The 15223-nt window shown below is 39.4% G+C and overlaps 1 protein-coding gene across 4 annotated transcripts in view; it reads right to left on the bottom strand.

Moving 5' to 3' along the window:
- Window positions 1-12115, bottom strand: part of VWA5A (von Willebrand factor A domain containing 5A) — a 38992-nt gene extending 26877 nt beyond the window's left edge. Inside the window, exons 1-10 of one of the 4 annotated variants that reach the window (XM_046685657.1) lie at window positions 12036-12115; window positions 9273-9330; window positions 8951-9153; window positions 8427-8649; window positions 8130-8305; window positions 7722-7836; window positions 3628-3797; window positions 3279-3367; window positions 2937-3081; window positions 2430-2509 (exon numbers count right to left, since the gene is read on the bottom strand). In XM_046685657.1, coding sequence (XP_046541613.1) covers window positions 2430-2509; window positions 2937-3081; window positions 3279-3367; window positions 3628-3797; window positions 7722-7836; window positions 8130-8305; window positions 8427-8649; window positions 8951-9153; window positions 9273-9315 — 1244 coding nt within the window. In that variant the 5' untranslated portion in view covers window positions 9316-9330; window positions 12036-12115. Of the gene's footprint in view, window positions 1-2429; window positions 2510-2936; window positions 3082-3278; window positions 3368-3627; window positions 3798-7721; window positions 7837-8129; window positions 8306-8426; window positions 8650-8950; window positions 9154-9272; window positions 9331-10373; window positions 10464-12035 lie in introns of those variants that run through there. The other 3 variants (XM_046685658.1, XM_046685659.1, XM_046685660.1) reach the window with 3 other exon arrangements.
- Between the last annotated feature and the right edge of the window lie 3108 nt (window positions 12116-15223).

Genomic DNA, 15223 nt, shown 5'->3' with positions numbered 1-15223 from the left:
AGTCTCCTAGCAAATTCTAGTAAACATTTAAGAAAGAAAATATTTCAGGTAATAGAAAATCAGCAAATTCTCAGTTCATTTCTGATGCCAGCATAAGAGTGATATTAAAACTTGACAAGAATATTATGAGAAAATATATCTGAATATTTCTCATGGAAATAGATTCAAAAATCCTAAACAATTAAGAGCCAATTGAATCCAAAAATATATGAAAAAATATTAATAGGTCACAACTAATTTGGGTTTATTTCAGAAATGCAAGGTTGGTCTAACATTTAACGATAGTCATATAATTCACACATTAAAAGAATAAAGGATAAAATCATACATTCATGCCAAGAGATACATAAAATGCATTTGATGAAATTCAATAACCATTCATTATCTAAAAAAAGAAGAAAGGGAAAAGAACTCTCAAAACAGAAATGAAAGGACATTTCCTTAGTTGCAAAAAAAACATATAGAAAACAATCACACTTATTGATACAATGCTAAACATGTTCTCTGAAGTCCAAAATAAGATAAGGATGCCAGCTATGACCACTTCGACTCAGGTTTGTACTAGAGGTCCTTTTCAGGGCAGTACAGAAAGGAAGAAAAATGAAGACACAAGGATCAGAAAGGAAAAAAATAAAACTAACATTATTTTCAAACATGACTATCCATAGAACATCTAAAAGAACCTACAAATATACTACTAGAATTAATATCTAAATTTGGCATGGCCATTGAATACAAAGTCAATGTAAATTTAAAAGCTATTGTAAATTGTTATCAATTTATATTTAGAAATAAACATCCAGTAAATAAAATGTCTAAAAAATACTATTTAAAATAGCATCAAACACCTAGGAAAAAAATCTAATGAAAAATACATCAAGACCTCTACACAGAGCATTATAAAACATTATAGAAAGATATTGTGTGTATTGTAAGATTAAGAAAACGAGTAAGTTTACTCATTTTGTGGGACACCACGTTCCTCACCATGGAGGAAGAAGATACAAATATGCAATAGGAGAAAAATAGAAAAAATGTTATATTGTTACCTTGGAAGTAGGGGTTTCAGTAAAAATTTGTGTTTTTTAGACATATTTGTTAGTTCCGTCTGCTGAAAATGGCTAGACTCAATAACAGCCCGGTAGCAAACAGTTACACCTAACACTTAAATACTGACTTCTAAGCAATTTTTTCACTAAAAGGAACAAGGCACAGGGATGGGAAAGTACAGGTGAATCAGAAACATATTTTTCTAAGAAAGACAGGAAATATTCATAAACCAAAGAAACATGAAAAAGACATAGGAGCAAGTTAGAAGGGGCTCCCACTGGCCAAATCTGGAAATTTTGAGATTCTGAATAATAAGAATAACGTATCTTAAAAAAATTGAAAAATAATGAAAGAATCCAAAAGTACATATTTATACAGCAAAAGGAAGGAAGGGAGGGAGGATGCGAAGAAGGGAGAAAGGGAAAGCTCTTCTTTACAGTAAGATGTCAACTAATAAATATGTAAAAGCTGACAGGATTTTAAAATCACTATTTTATTTGGGCAATAAGCATAAGTGAATGCTAAAACTACTGAGTAAACATTTTCTGAGAACAAGATGTTTACAATATATCAAAGTTATCTTCAGATACAACCTTTAGCTAAGTGGTCAAACTCATCGCCAGGCCCAACATTACTTTTTAGATTATTTCTTTCAAAAATATTTAATATTAATGAATTTAAACAAACATAAATGGAGATTCTACAAAAATAATTAGCAAGTACTCTTTCAATGTCAGTGGCATGAATATTAACTATGACTCCATGCTATACAGGTATGAATCTCAACATACTGCTGAGGGAAAGAAGCAAGACAGACAGAAACAGAGTTACACTGTATCACTCATTTATTTTCATTCAAAAACAAGCGAAAATAATCCACGGTGTTATAAGTCAGGAAAGCTACTTCCTTCAGGGAGGAAAAAGTGGGTGGTGATTAGAAATGGGGTGTGACGGAAAAGGGTATAGATGGAGAGGTAATGGTAGCATTCTAGTCCTTGACCTAGGTGGTAATTACACATGTGTGCTCACTCTGATAATCAATCCTGCTGCATACTTATGATTTGTGTAGTTTTCTGTATGTTTTACTTTAATAAAAATGTTTATAGTAAAAAAAATGTCTTACTATTCAATTCCTGTTTTCACTATGATTTAGAGAGAATGAGACAATGATTTTGTTGTGTTGACGTTCTGTAGAAAATTACTTTTATCTTTTAGTAGAGATGTAAAAAATGATATAGAAAGAAAACTGTCAGCTGGTAAAAGTAAAATTCTTAAATCATTCTGTCCTCTAAAATGAATGTCAACACTAGTATCATGTGGCACTAGAATACACATGGCACTACTTGGTCTAGCACCCAGAAATGACATTCTCTTCATACCTGTGCCTCAGACTGTTGCTCCTAACTTCTTTAATTACACTAAATGAGTCAATAACTTCTCCATCTGTAAAGACAAAAAGCTGCAGAAAGAAAGAAGATATTCTTCAAGTCTCTGTGAAGTTCATTTTTAAGATGCCAGAATTTGCCCTTGAAAAACCCAACTATTTCTTTCCAGAGACACTGACGCCTCTTCAGACAGGTGGGAGATCCCTAACATTCTCACATGGTCTGTTCAGGACCCTCCGAATATTCAGCACCTCACACTACTAGCTTCATCTGAGGCTTTTGAAGCACTCTAGAAAAAGAACTTCCATTGTTTACAGCATGGATCTAAGGAAGAAGAATTCTATGAAAGGCCTCTTATCTTTTTATCTTTACTACATGTTAGAAGACCCTGAATTACATACCATATTTCAACAATCCTACAATGAAGCTCAGGGCTATGGATTCTTGAGTAGGGATTTCATTCTCTCACTCCCTTTCTATTAGCTCTGCTGCAATTCTTACCTGTAGAGGGTGGCCTGGGATGGAAGATGCCCCATAAATGGTCTTGAGTGGTCTCAAGATTTCTGTGCCCCCTAGGTCAGCCTGCATAAGGTTAACTCTCCTCAGTGCCTCCTCCATTGTATGCTGATTGTACTTCACACTGTTCCTGAGAAAAACAAACACACCCAGTGACATGAAAGCTACTGGACATTGGCCAGTATGGAGTCCCTGAATTGTGATACACTCATCGTAAACAACCTTATGTGAAACCTCCAATGCCAAAGTCAATTCCGCAGTAATTCCTTTAACAAGCTAGTCCTTTCTTTATCTTTTGGATTCTCTATGGCCTTTCTAGCAACTTACGGAAAGAATGCCTCATAGGAAGATCCAAATCCATAGATGTTGAAATAACAGCCTATCGGCAAACTCTTCAGCAATAAAATCAGTGTTTCCTGAAAGAAGAGAGTATGAGGAAAGAGAGTGAGAGAGGATCCTCTCAGACACAGACCCTGCCAATCTCATTCTTGAAGGTCTGGGCCTTCACCTCCTTCATGCCTACAGCCCTCATGGCCCAAGGCTAGCCTCAGGTGGACATGTTAGCTGTAGCTCAGGTGGGGAACAGACCTGCAGCTCCAGATGGACCCTAATTTAACCCCTGAGATTTATCCCCACCTGAGCATGTGACCAGAAAAAGAAAAAAAACTAGTCTTACCTTGGCTGCCTCTATGCGCAGCTGAGATTTATCCTGTTTACTCATGGGCCCCTGCATACTTCCTGAGCAGTCCATGAGGAAGACAAATTCTCCACAGGTGATTGGTGGCTGAGCTTCTGGGATATTTGGGTAAAAACTCACCATCGCCGATGGATCTCCCATCAAACAATCTACCCAGAAAGGATAAGGGCACCGTAAGACAAAAAGGAACTCGAGAATCCTAAAGACCCAAAGAATCAATTGCAGTGAGTTACATAGGGAGCTGAGAAAACCCAAATCTAAAACACTGTTTGATCTTTATACTCTATCTGCTGGCAAAGGGTTTGAGATGACTTATAAACATATAAAAGATATAGAAGAGGAACACACACAAAAGAAAGAGGGTAGAAGTTACCAGGTGCAACCAATAATTAAAATACCATAATTGAATGCTAGTTTCCTAGCTGCTAGGCAAATGAGAGAAATACATTAAGGCAAAATGTTCCAGCACTTGCCAGAAGAATCTAGCTATTTTATTTACATAGACACCTCTTCAAAACAAATCAATGGGGAATTTATCACACAGGTTCTTAAGTCTTTAATTACAGCTTTGAAAAAAATTATGCTGATGTGGACAAATCTTATGTTGACAACTTAAAAGAGCTGAGAGTGTAATAAGTGTCATACACCAAGGAAAGTCCATCTGCTTTGGGTATGAAGCGCTTACCGATACTCTCCAGAACAAAGAAAGAGATGCACTGGGACGTGTGTTGGACTCTAATAGCATCATCCAAATGCTGGTATAGAGCAGACCCACAGGATCCTGGCCCATGTCACCAAGTTGTCAAAGCCATAGCCATGATTTAATTTTGAGGAGTAAGTGAAAACTGATGCAGGAATTGAAATGTTAGTATTGAGATAGAGATGAAATGAGAATGCTTGGGTTATATCAACCCCGGTTTTACAATTCAGAGAATATAAGAGGACATAGAATTAAACTCCAATATCTAATTTTTATGAAGTGATTCCAGGATTATAGGTTTAAATTCTCAGTAGCCCTGGGATTCAGAATGATTCCAGGACCTGGTTCAGTTTAATCTTTTAGCCATGGGGTACCCCAATAACCAAACCGGCTTCCAAATAAAATGGGTGTGGCTCAGCAAATATTTGATAGAACATTGGTCCCAAAATAACTTTTACACAATCCAGATCTCTGGACATAAGGTGGAAGAAGTAACTTTTTTTTAATGGACAAGGTGGACTCCTTTCCATTCCGAGAGACAGCTGGTCATGGCGTGACTGGCGCTGTACTGAGAAGTCACAAAGGTTGCCATGAGAATGAAATGAAATGAGTTAATATATCTAAACTGTCTGGAAAAATGTCAGGTACATAGTAAGCACTATGTATCTATTATCTACATAATTCTTATGCCTTGGCTGAAATTATTTTCAGCTTCATGAGTCTCAGCTTCCTCATTTTTAAATGAAGCATTTGAAATCCTAGCAAGCTCTTCTGCTTGTCAGCCTCAGTTGCCTCAACTCAAGAATCAAAGTAGTAATACTTCAAGATTATTTTAAGGGTTAAGTGATATAATACACCTAAGGAACTCAGTCTAGGGCTCCACTCAGATTAGACTCTTAATTTTATAAAATTATCTATAAATTTTGTTTTTATGCAATTATTTTTATTAATTTATAAATGCGATTTTTAAAAACCATCATGTTCTTAATATGGTCAGTGCATTCTAAGTTTTTAAAAAACATATTTTGTATTTTCATCATGTAGTGGTATGCTTCATTTAGCAGAAATCCAAATGGTTTTAGTGAGCCAAGCTGCCTCTTGTCATTGGTTTCTTTGTATGGATGGGAATATCACATACAATCACATATGTCACATACGATCTAGGAAGCAAGATTTGAGCTGCCCTTCTGGAAGGAATTCACAAGATTCATAAATATTGCCCCTGATGTCCCCCTGTGGCCTGCAGAGCCGGTTACAAGGAACAGATGAGGAAATATGCATAGAGGCCAAGGAAACTTCTTGAAAGGAAAGGGAAAGAGATTTCAATCCTTACCCTTTAAGATTCAACATCATAGATCTTTCTCTGGTGGATTAAAATGATCCTGACTGAAGACCAGGTCACTGTTGTAGGACTATCTCATGGAGGAACTCACCAGAAGCAAAGGACAAAACCAGGTAACTAAGGTACAAAGACAAAGAATGGGGCTTCACGGAAGAGGTGCTGGAGCCAACCTGGTTGAGGACGGGAGCCTCTAATGCTCTATCAGGGACAGCTTGCCCTGAGGAAAAATGGTAGAACATGTGAGGGCAAACTAAGGAGTTCCAATTTGAGACCTCGAGTATGAAGCTATCTTGGCCAAGCATTAACAATGAGAGAGAAGGATGGCCTGTTGAAGACCAATACAGGGAACTGTCTTCACAGCGGCTGTCGTTATAGAAGAACCTAACCCAAGCCATAGTATTTTGACTATGACTGTCCTCAAGGATGCTTCCATCCCAATAATGTGGCAAATGCTTCAGAAGTGGTGGTATCTCTCCAGTTATACTTCATGGTCCCTGCAATCCAGGGGCATGGCAACCCAGTAAGGCCCCAAGACAGCAACGGAATGTCATGGGTTACACCAGTTACAATTACAAAGAAAAGTACAGATATATTAAGGAAAACTTAGAAAATGAGAGAAATTAAAGAAAAAAACTAAATTTATTAAGAAACTAAAATTAATCTTAGAAATTAAGAAACTAGGGCCAGATGGAAAAACTCTGGAGATGGATGGGGTGATGGTTAAACAACAAGGTGAATATGCTTAAGGCAACAGAATTGTACACTTGAAACAAGTTATTTACATTAGGTAAATTTTACCACGGTAAAAAAAAAAGACAAAAAAAGAACTCCAGATGAGATTACATGTAGGTGCCATGATCAAACGATAAAAGTTATTTATTAGATAAAAAAAAGTTATGAAAGTAAACTTAGTCTTAATCACAATTACTACTGGAATACTTCCTGTGATTTGACATGTTTTTCCCAGTGCATAGGTGTGGCAACCTACCTGTATAACTTACTTTACTTTTAACTTACTACTTAAGATTCTTTGGAAACCTTTTTTCCATATCATTTCAATCTGTCAATGTACATTATTTTAGCAGCTACATAATAACTCTTCAAGTATACCTAGCATAGGGAATTTACCTACTGTAAGAGATTTTATTTTTTACTAATCTTTGATATTATTAAAATGGCAGAGGACATTTTGGCGCATACCTTTTTTTTTTTTTAAAGATTGGCACCTGAGCTAACAACTGTTGCCAATCTTTTTTAATTTTTTTTTCTGCTTTTTCTCCCCAAATACCCCGAATATCTGGTTGTATATTTTAGTTGTGGGTCCTTCTAGTTGTGGTACATGTGGGACGCTGCCTCAATGTGGCCTGACAAGGAGTGCCATGTCCGCAGCCAGGATCCAAACCAGCAAAACCTTGGGCCGCTGAAGCGGAGCACGTGAACTTTACCACTCGGCCACGGGGTGGCCCCTCGGTGCACATTTTTTACTTATACTTAGATTTATTTCCTTAGATAAGATTCTCAAAACTGGAATTACCAAAATAAACATTTATTTTGACTGACATCTATGGCCAAATTTCTTCTCAAAAGTTTGATAAAAAGTTATTTTGCTTCAAGCAATCTATAAGAGCACCAGATTCACCACACCTTTTGAAACATGAGGCATTATCACACTTGAAAATCTCTGACAATTTGAAAAGTGAAAATGTCACCTCATTATTTTTATTTTATTTTACTTTGATTTGCACACGTAGAGACCGATCATTGTCACATTTGTTTGTAAACTAGCTGTGTTTCCTCTTAAGAATTATGTCTTCTTGCCCTATGTCAAATTAACTGATGCACTTAAGTTTGCCTACAAGACATATGCACACAATATTCTTTGAAAACAACTATTTTGCATGCCATAGTGTAAGCCATTTCAATGTTTTGCCCACTACTAGATAGAAGGAAAGAAAAGAGAGGGAATTTTCAGGGTAATTCCAAGACAGGAGTTACCCCTTAGGAGGTAACTAAAAGAGAGAAAGAAAATACCTGAATCTGTTTTGGGTTTCCCCATCTCCACAGCTACACTTGGGGTATGTAGCTCACTGTAGTAAACCAGGAGTTCCACATCTCGATCAAACTTGTGTCCATCAGCCAAGGAAACCTGAGCAGGGAACAGGCAAAGGAGCCATGTTAGAATTATCACTGCTTGCTGCCTGGGGCTGAGGTCAGAGCTGAGGGCTACAGGCTTCTTCCAGAAGTGAGCATGGTCAGGAGCAGGAGCAAGAATGGAGAGAAGGCACTGGAGATTAAACACGGATAAAGAAGGAGCACACTGTGATTCCCTCTGGGTTGATATGGAAAAGTATGGAATGTTTAGGAAAGACGGAGTGAGGAACAAGGTCAGGACCCAAAGAATAAGGGCACTGGCAACAACAGTGTTCTCTTATAAATTACCTGAGCAGAAGTCTTATCATCTCCATGGTACTCAATAGGACTCAAAGGGCAGTTGGATTGGATCCTCTCAATGCCATGCTGGGAACTGATGGTGGCAACCACACTGAGTGTGTAGGGCAGGTCTTCCAAAGGGACTACAGGAGTCTTCATATTAAGGCAACTGTCTTCAGACCATCCTACAAAAAGTTACCTTAGTTCTGTTTTCCCTTCCCACACTTTTTAGCACCCCTACAACCTTGAGGAGGTTTCCCCAATTATCTTACCAACCACTAGTATTCAAAGGGAGAGGATACTCACCAGAGAGACAGTATCGAGGATTCAGGATAGCTGGGAGCACGTAGCGCAGGGCTCCATCTGCTTCCAGGGGCAGCTCCTGTACATACTTCAGGGTGAGTGCCACCTTGGATCCAGGGTGGAGGTTCCCCACATTGCAACAGAAGACATCCCTGGAGCACCTGTCCTCCTCCAATAGGAAGGCTTGGTGGCCCTGGCTGATGGCATTCTCATAGTTGGTGTGGGCCTAAGGAGAACGGAAAGAAAGGTGGTCTCAAAGGTGACATGGCTGATGAAGAAACAAGTGGTACAGAAAACAATGATTGGGGGGGAGGGACTGTGATTGGTCTCACCAAATTCACAGCTATACTTTGAGCTTCTCTGATTGATTTTTCCCTCCAAATGATTTTAGGAAAATAGCGGTCATAGGGGAGTGGAGGAAGAGCATCCAACATCAGCAGTTTTGTGAAGCTGCATTTGCTAGAGGTCCTAAAGAGCATGCACTAAAGAAATAAGAAGGGAGAAGATAATGTACTCATTCCTATTACCTTCATCTTGTCCTGTAATTCTGCCATAATTTTCTTCCCATCCACCATGGCCTCGAAGCTGTAGACAGCTGAGTCTTCATCCATGGGGAAGACAAAGAAGGCCTCCAAAGGAACTTTCTCCTCATTCTCATAGTTTAAGGTAGCAGACACACCAGCCACAAACTCACAAATGGACAAGGTCACAGAGATGCTCTTGAGTGGCACTGGAAATAGACCAGAGTTCAAGAGTTCAACAAACATTAACAGAATGCCTCCTGCAGGCATGGCATTACATTAGGTGCCAAAGATTCGATGGCAAGTAACAGTCACCAATGAGGCTTACCTGGCTCTTCTCGCCGGGTTAGGAGGCCACAGGGGTGCACCATGGTGACACAGGGTTACTGTGGAAAAGACATGTCATGAACAGATGACATGTTAGGGATTATCTATTCAAATACTAATATCTTATGTACTTTTGTCTTGCATAAGAATATATCAGAGGGTTAACAATGGACATAGGAAGGAGGAAGAAGCTGAAAAGAAGGAGACAAAGATGCCAATGGTAAGATCACTTCCAAATGCCAGATCCAGGTGGGAAAGCTGTAAGATTCACTAAGTATCAAATAAACAGGAAATCTGTGACACCTCGTGAGATTGGTTCAAACACCAGTTCTTTTTCAAAAGTATATTTAATATACCGCTCTTTAGGTACATTGAATAAGTCTAATTAACTTAACACCTCTGAACCTCAATATTCTCTTTTTAAAATGAAAACCATAATACCTATATGTCGTATATGCACGTATGAATGAATATATGTAAAGTCTCTAGCAGAGAGCCTGCCTACAGGAAGCATTTAATCAATGATGATTGACATAAGTGTTGTTCCTGTTATTGCTGTTACTGTTGTTAAATAGAGCCTGACTGTTACTTTGGATCATGGTATTCAGAGACCTGCATGTAAGAAGCTGCCTGATCCAAAGGGGATCCCTGCAACTTAGATCACTTACCTTGTCACTTTTCATTTGAGGCGCATAATTGAAACCACTGTTTGTTGCTTCCATCCAAGATACTCTAATATAAGTACAAACACCATACATGCAACATGTCCTCTATTTTAAATCAGGTCATACTAAACATATCTTCCAAATTTTATTATAAACTTAGACAACCATTTCATGTGATATGGGAACAAAGAGACAAAATTATCTACCTAGATTATGATTTAAATTATGATTCTTTAATCCAGAGAATCAATAGATGGGTCTGGTCTTACTCATTGGCCTTACTACCACTAGAAGCTGCCCGCTGACCATTCTGAACTGAATCATTTGTGAGCTTGCCTCTCCCTGTTCTGTCAAAGGGTGACCTGAGCTGCAATCTACAGCATCAATGAAGGGGACTTTCACCCAAAATACAGCTTTACGAATTAAAATGGAATTACCTGGTGCACAGAGAATGCTGAAAAAAAGTGAAACTAATGTCCTTATCTAGAGTCTCCGGAGCAGATGAGTCACTGGGAACCACAACCTTCACTCAGGAACCTACAGGCCAGTAAAACATGTGGACTCTTGAGAAAGGCAAGCTTCTTTCCTAGAAGAACACTCCCCTCAAGGATACTGAAGCTTTTGGCAGGACTCTTTCTAGGCCCTCAATGCTCATCCCAATCACCATTTAAAACATCACACCCTACCCCAATCCAGAGCAATGTCTATGTTGCTCATCCATTTGATGGAAATAATGTTTCTTATACACCATGCCCTGTCCCCACAAATCAATGCCAACAAATCAGACTTTTTGTTCTGTGACTGTTTTTATTTTGAGGAATTGAATAAAAACTGAGAGTGGCAACATGGCTCACATTTGATAGAAACACTGAGGGCAGTAGTGGCTGTAGGCAGAGAAAAGGCTGCTCAGGAAAAGGGTTTCCATGAAGACAGTTGACTGGGGTAAGTTGTCTGGTAGAACAGGGGGAGTGGGGGAGGGAAGAATTTCTAATAACATCAGCAGGGAGCTTAACGTAGAAGGTCACAGGACACAGGGATACAACAGCTGAAGAAATTGTCTCAGGCTACCAAATGGTGCTCTGAGGCTCAGCAGGACTCACCAGGATGGCTTTCAGGTGAGCTGACAGAAGCAGAGGGGTGTCTCCTACAAAGAAACAGCCTTACTTCCTGATTCTAACCCCAGGACAAATCCCTCACTGAGGGAAATTTGCTGCTCTGCACCCTCTCCCTGACCCTTCCCAGTACAAACTAAGCTGGGTCAGAATTAGTTCTCTGTCCCTCAGGATGCATTTCGGAAATGCACCTAGCAACAAGTAGGCAAAGTTGGCCACAGCAGCTGAACAGGTCAAAGGCTTGAATCTGAGGCAGCTGGGAAAATAGAGGGCGACTCACTGAGCCAGAAGGGCTGGTGTTACGTGGACCCTCAGACATCCAGGAGTCCAGGCCCAGCACTGTTCAGCCACACCTGGGGGAGGAAGGGGCAGGGTGGCCCAGCGCACCACACCCCTGCAGCCTGTTGCAGGGGAGAAGTGGAGAACCTGGTGCCCAGCCAAGCAGGCGGTTTGTTTGTGGAATGGGGCTTGGATAGAAACCGAGAATGATTTAATCCCTACATTTTGAGTCCTAGATTTTCAGCGTCCAAGTGTTAACAGAAGGGATCAGAGTCGGTCCCTTAAATTTCCATATAGAAGAGCTGAGGGGGCTACAATAAGATCGAGGTTGGGGGAAGCGGAGTTTGAAGCTCCATTTCCACAACATAAAGTTACATAAAACTGAGAAAACATCAATTGTCCGTATGAAAGAAAGAAATGTTAAGTAAAAATAAAGGAAAGTAGGAAGAGGAACTTGGAGATTATTAGAAGATGGCTAAATCCCCCTTCCACCCCCACCTCCCCCCACAAAATTCCCTTAAACTGCCAAACTGCAGACACCCCCCCGGGGATTGCACCCCAGGACTAAATTCCCCGCCCCTTGGGCTTGCAGTTTAAACAAACCCCGAGAGATTTGGAGATGGAGAAAGCGAGTTAGAATGGGCGGGTCCAAGTCCTCAGAGGTCAGGGATGGGATCCAGCCCCAGCGCGGGCAGCCTGGTCACCTACCTTCCGCTGTAGGTCGGAGGCTCGGAGTCACAGCGAAGAGAAAACAGCTGCAGTCAAAATTTCCAGGAAGGCCCTCCCCCTTCTAGGGACCGTTTATAAAGTAGCGATTACAAGACTAAGGGATCGACGGGAAATTCTTAAACAATTAGTCTAACATTCGCTCTTCTCTGGATCAACGGAAAATTCTTCCACCCTGGAACTATTGCTTTTTCCTTTGCCTGTTCTAGGCTAGGGAGCAATCAGAGGATAGGCAAAGGGAAGGTATTTTTTTTCTTCAAGTGAAAATGCTGTAACAGTAACATCGACAATGACTTCAAAAACTATGCATTTCTTGGGTCTGCCTGGTTACATTTAGTGGTTACATTTGCAGGCTCAGCTTGGGGGACCTGGGTTTGCAGGCCTGGATGCCTGTCGGGGAGCTAGCACCAATCTTTAAGTCACGCTGTGGAGGCATTCCGTATGAAATAGAGAAAGATTATCACAGATGTTAGCTGAGGGACAATCTTCCTCAAGCAAAAGATGAAGATTGGCAAGGGATATTAGCTCGGGGCCAATATTCCTCACAAAACAAAAACAAAAACCCTTTCTGTAATAGACTAAATCACAAAGGGCTTAGTGTGTATTACCCACTGCTAATAATACTGCGTGGTAGGCCCTGAACTTTATGGGCATTATATTATTGAATCTTCATCTCTAATTTGAGTCATATGTCCCCTAGATTGTATCCTCCCTACAGCATAGGGTGAAGAGGAGGAGGATCCAGGGCAATACCCACAGGATCCAAGTCTTCCAGTCATGTGTCACTTATGGGTTTGCCATCAAGATTATAAAACCAAGTTTTGGAGGGTAACAATGTAAGTAATTGAGATCTGTGCTCATTTTTCTGGCTAAAGGACACTGGAAGTGATCAGGTTTCCTATGTTTTCTTTATTTTGTTTTCCTATTAAATCTCAGGCTTTAAAAAGATGTCAAATTGCTGCTGAGAATCTGTACAGGGTAAAGAAAATACGATATGTATAGAAGACACAGCTTGATTTTGGTCTCTGCGATGTATTCATTCTGCCACATTTACTCACTCTGAGTTTGTTCTCTTTTTTATGAAATGAGCTAATGCCATACCTACCTCCCTGGGTTGTATTTAAAAATCCAATGGGTCTTAATGGATGTGAAAGTAATGGATATGTCTACACACACACACACACGCATATATACCTATATAATAAAGCACAATATAAGCAGAAATTCTATTTTATCATTATTTGACCCTAGAATTATGTTCTTTACATATACCAAGCTTAATTATGAGAGGGAATGATCCTTTTCTCTTGGTAGAAATTATGTCTAGCATTGTCTCTCTCAGCTATAATGTTTTTCTCTTGGCTGAAGTATCTGGGCAACAAGAGTCAGAAGCTGGAAAAGTGGGCAGAGTTCGTCACCTGATCCAGCTGGACTAAAGAGATTAGAACTAGATGTCTGCCACAGACCAGACAAGGCAGTTTGGTTGGAAGGAACCGAATCAGGAAACATACATAATGTGCCGGTTAGTGGAAAGATAATTATATGAAAAGTCTCTGAACCTGGCACTATGAACACAATTAAACTGATCTTTATAGCTATTAAAATATGAATGCATTTTATTTATCTGTTTATTCATATTTTGTTTAAAAACAATAAGTAATTTCATCTTTTCATATAAACTATTTAATAAACCCAATGATCAAACTTTTGAAAGAGAAACATATAATGCATTCTTTTAATCAACGTATGTTTATTGGGCTTCTACTATATGTAAGGCATTGTTCTAGACATTGACATTATGGCAATAGCAAGACACAAAAATCTTTACCAACCTGGAGCTTACATTGCAAGGAAAAGAAATATTAAAAAAAAAAAAAAACAAGAAAATAAGCAAAAGCAAAATCTGGTAGTGAAAGTGCTTAAAGAAAACAGGATAAGTAGTGTAACAGAGAATGAAGAGACTACTTTAGATTAGGAGTCTCCGTTCAAACATCTGTCCTTGTGCCTTAATGTTGCTTGCTAAGTATTCTCCAATATTCCTTCTCAAGTTTAGTCCAAGTTTAGTCAAGTCTGTGGTCATTCAGAATAAAAACATTTCCCAGCCTCCTTTAATTTAGATGTGACCTCATGACTAAGTTCTGGCCCATGGGATGCAAGGAATGTGTGCAACACAATATTGTACCCTTTCAAGGAGAAGAGAATGGTCTCCCCTACTCACTTTCCCCTCTTCCTACCTACTGGTGAGAATGCAGATATATTCTGAGCCATGTTGGACCATGAGGACTAGGGCAATAAGTGAAAGAATAGAGAAGCAACAAGCTAGAAGGATCCTAAATCCCTGAGTCTTTCATGAAGTAGAAATGCTATATTAGCACAGATTTTTACATGAGAAAGTAATGAATTTCTCTATGATTTGTAACAGCTATTTGGGCTTTGTGCCACACAAATTTTATCCTACCTAATATACCTGATTATGATCAATAAAAACAGTAAAGTTTTATCCCTGAGCTAAGATTTATGCCAATCTTCCTCTATTTGGAAGATTGTAGCCACCACGGCACGATTTGACGAGCAGTATGTGAGTCTGTGCCAGAGATCTGAACCCAGGAACCCTGGGCCACTGAAGCAGAGTGTGTGAACTTAATCACTACACCACTGGGCCAGCCGCCAAAAGAGTAAACTTTTAAGAAAATTATCTTCTTCTGAATATGAAAAGCATATTTGCATAAAAGAGAGAGATCTGTGCATTATTAGAACAGTATCCAATTCACTTCAGCACCCATCAATGTAACACATATGCCCTCATTTATGCCAGTGTATGTTGGTCGTAGAATGCTGCTTATTTTCATCCAGTTCTGGGAGTCATTTCCTTTTCTGAAAAACAGTTATTTGTGTTATCACGTAGAATACTCAGCACTGGTTCAGAACAGGCTGTCAATAAGTTGTTTTGCTCATCCTCTCATTTCCTGCTGTTCTCTCTCTACATTTGTTCTCATGGAATTTTATCAAAGTCTCCTATTTGGTTTGTTCTCTCTCCTCTGATGTTTCCATAGCAATTCCTCTAAGACTTCCTACTGTTCTCATATTTCAGCCCTTTATGTGTTCCTAAAACTTACAAACCTTCAAGTAAATAAATGCCCCTAATGTATAAAATTGTTTGATTAATGAAT

The sequence above is a fragment of the Equus quagga genome, chromosome 14 (genome assembly GCF_021613505.1).
Source record: "Equus quagga isolate Etosha38 chromosome 14, UCLA_HA_Equagga_1.0, whole genome shotgun sequence".
Lineage (NCBI taxonomy): Eukaryota > Metazoa > Chordata > Mammalia > Perissodactyla > Equidae > Equus > Equus quagga.
Note: the sequence above shows the minus strand (reverse complement) of the source record. Positions and strands in the feature narration are given on the sequence as shown.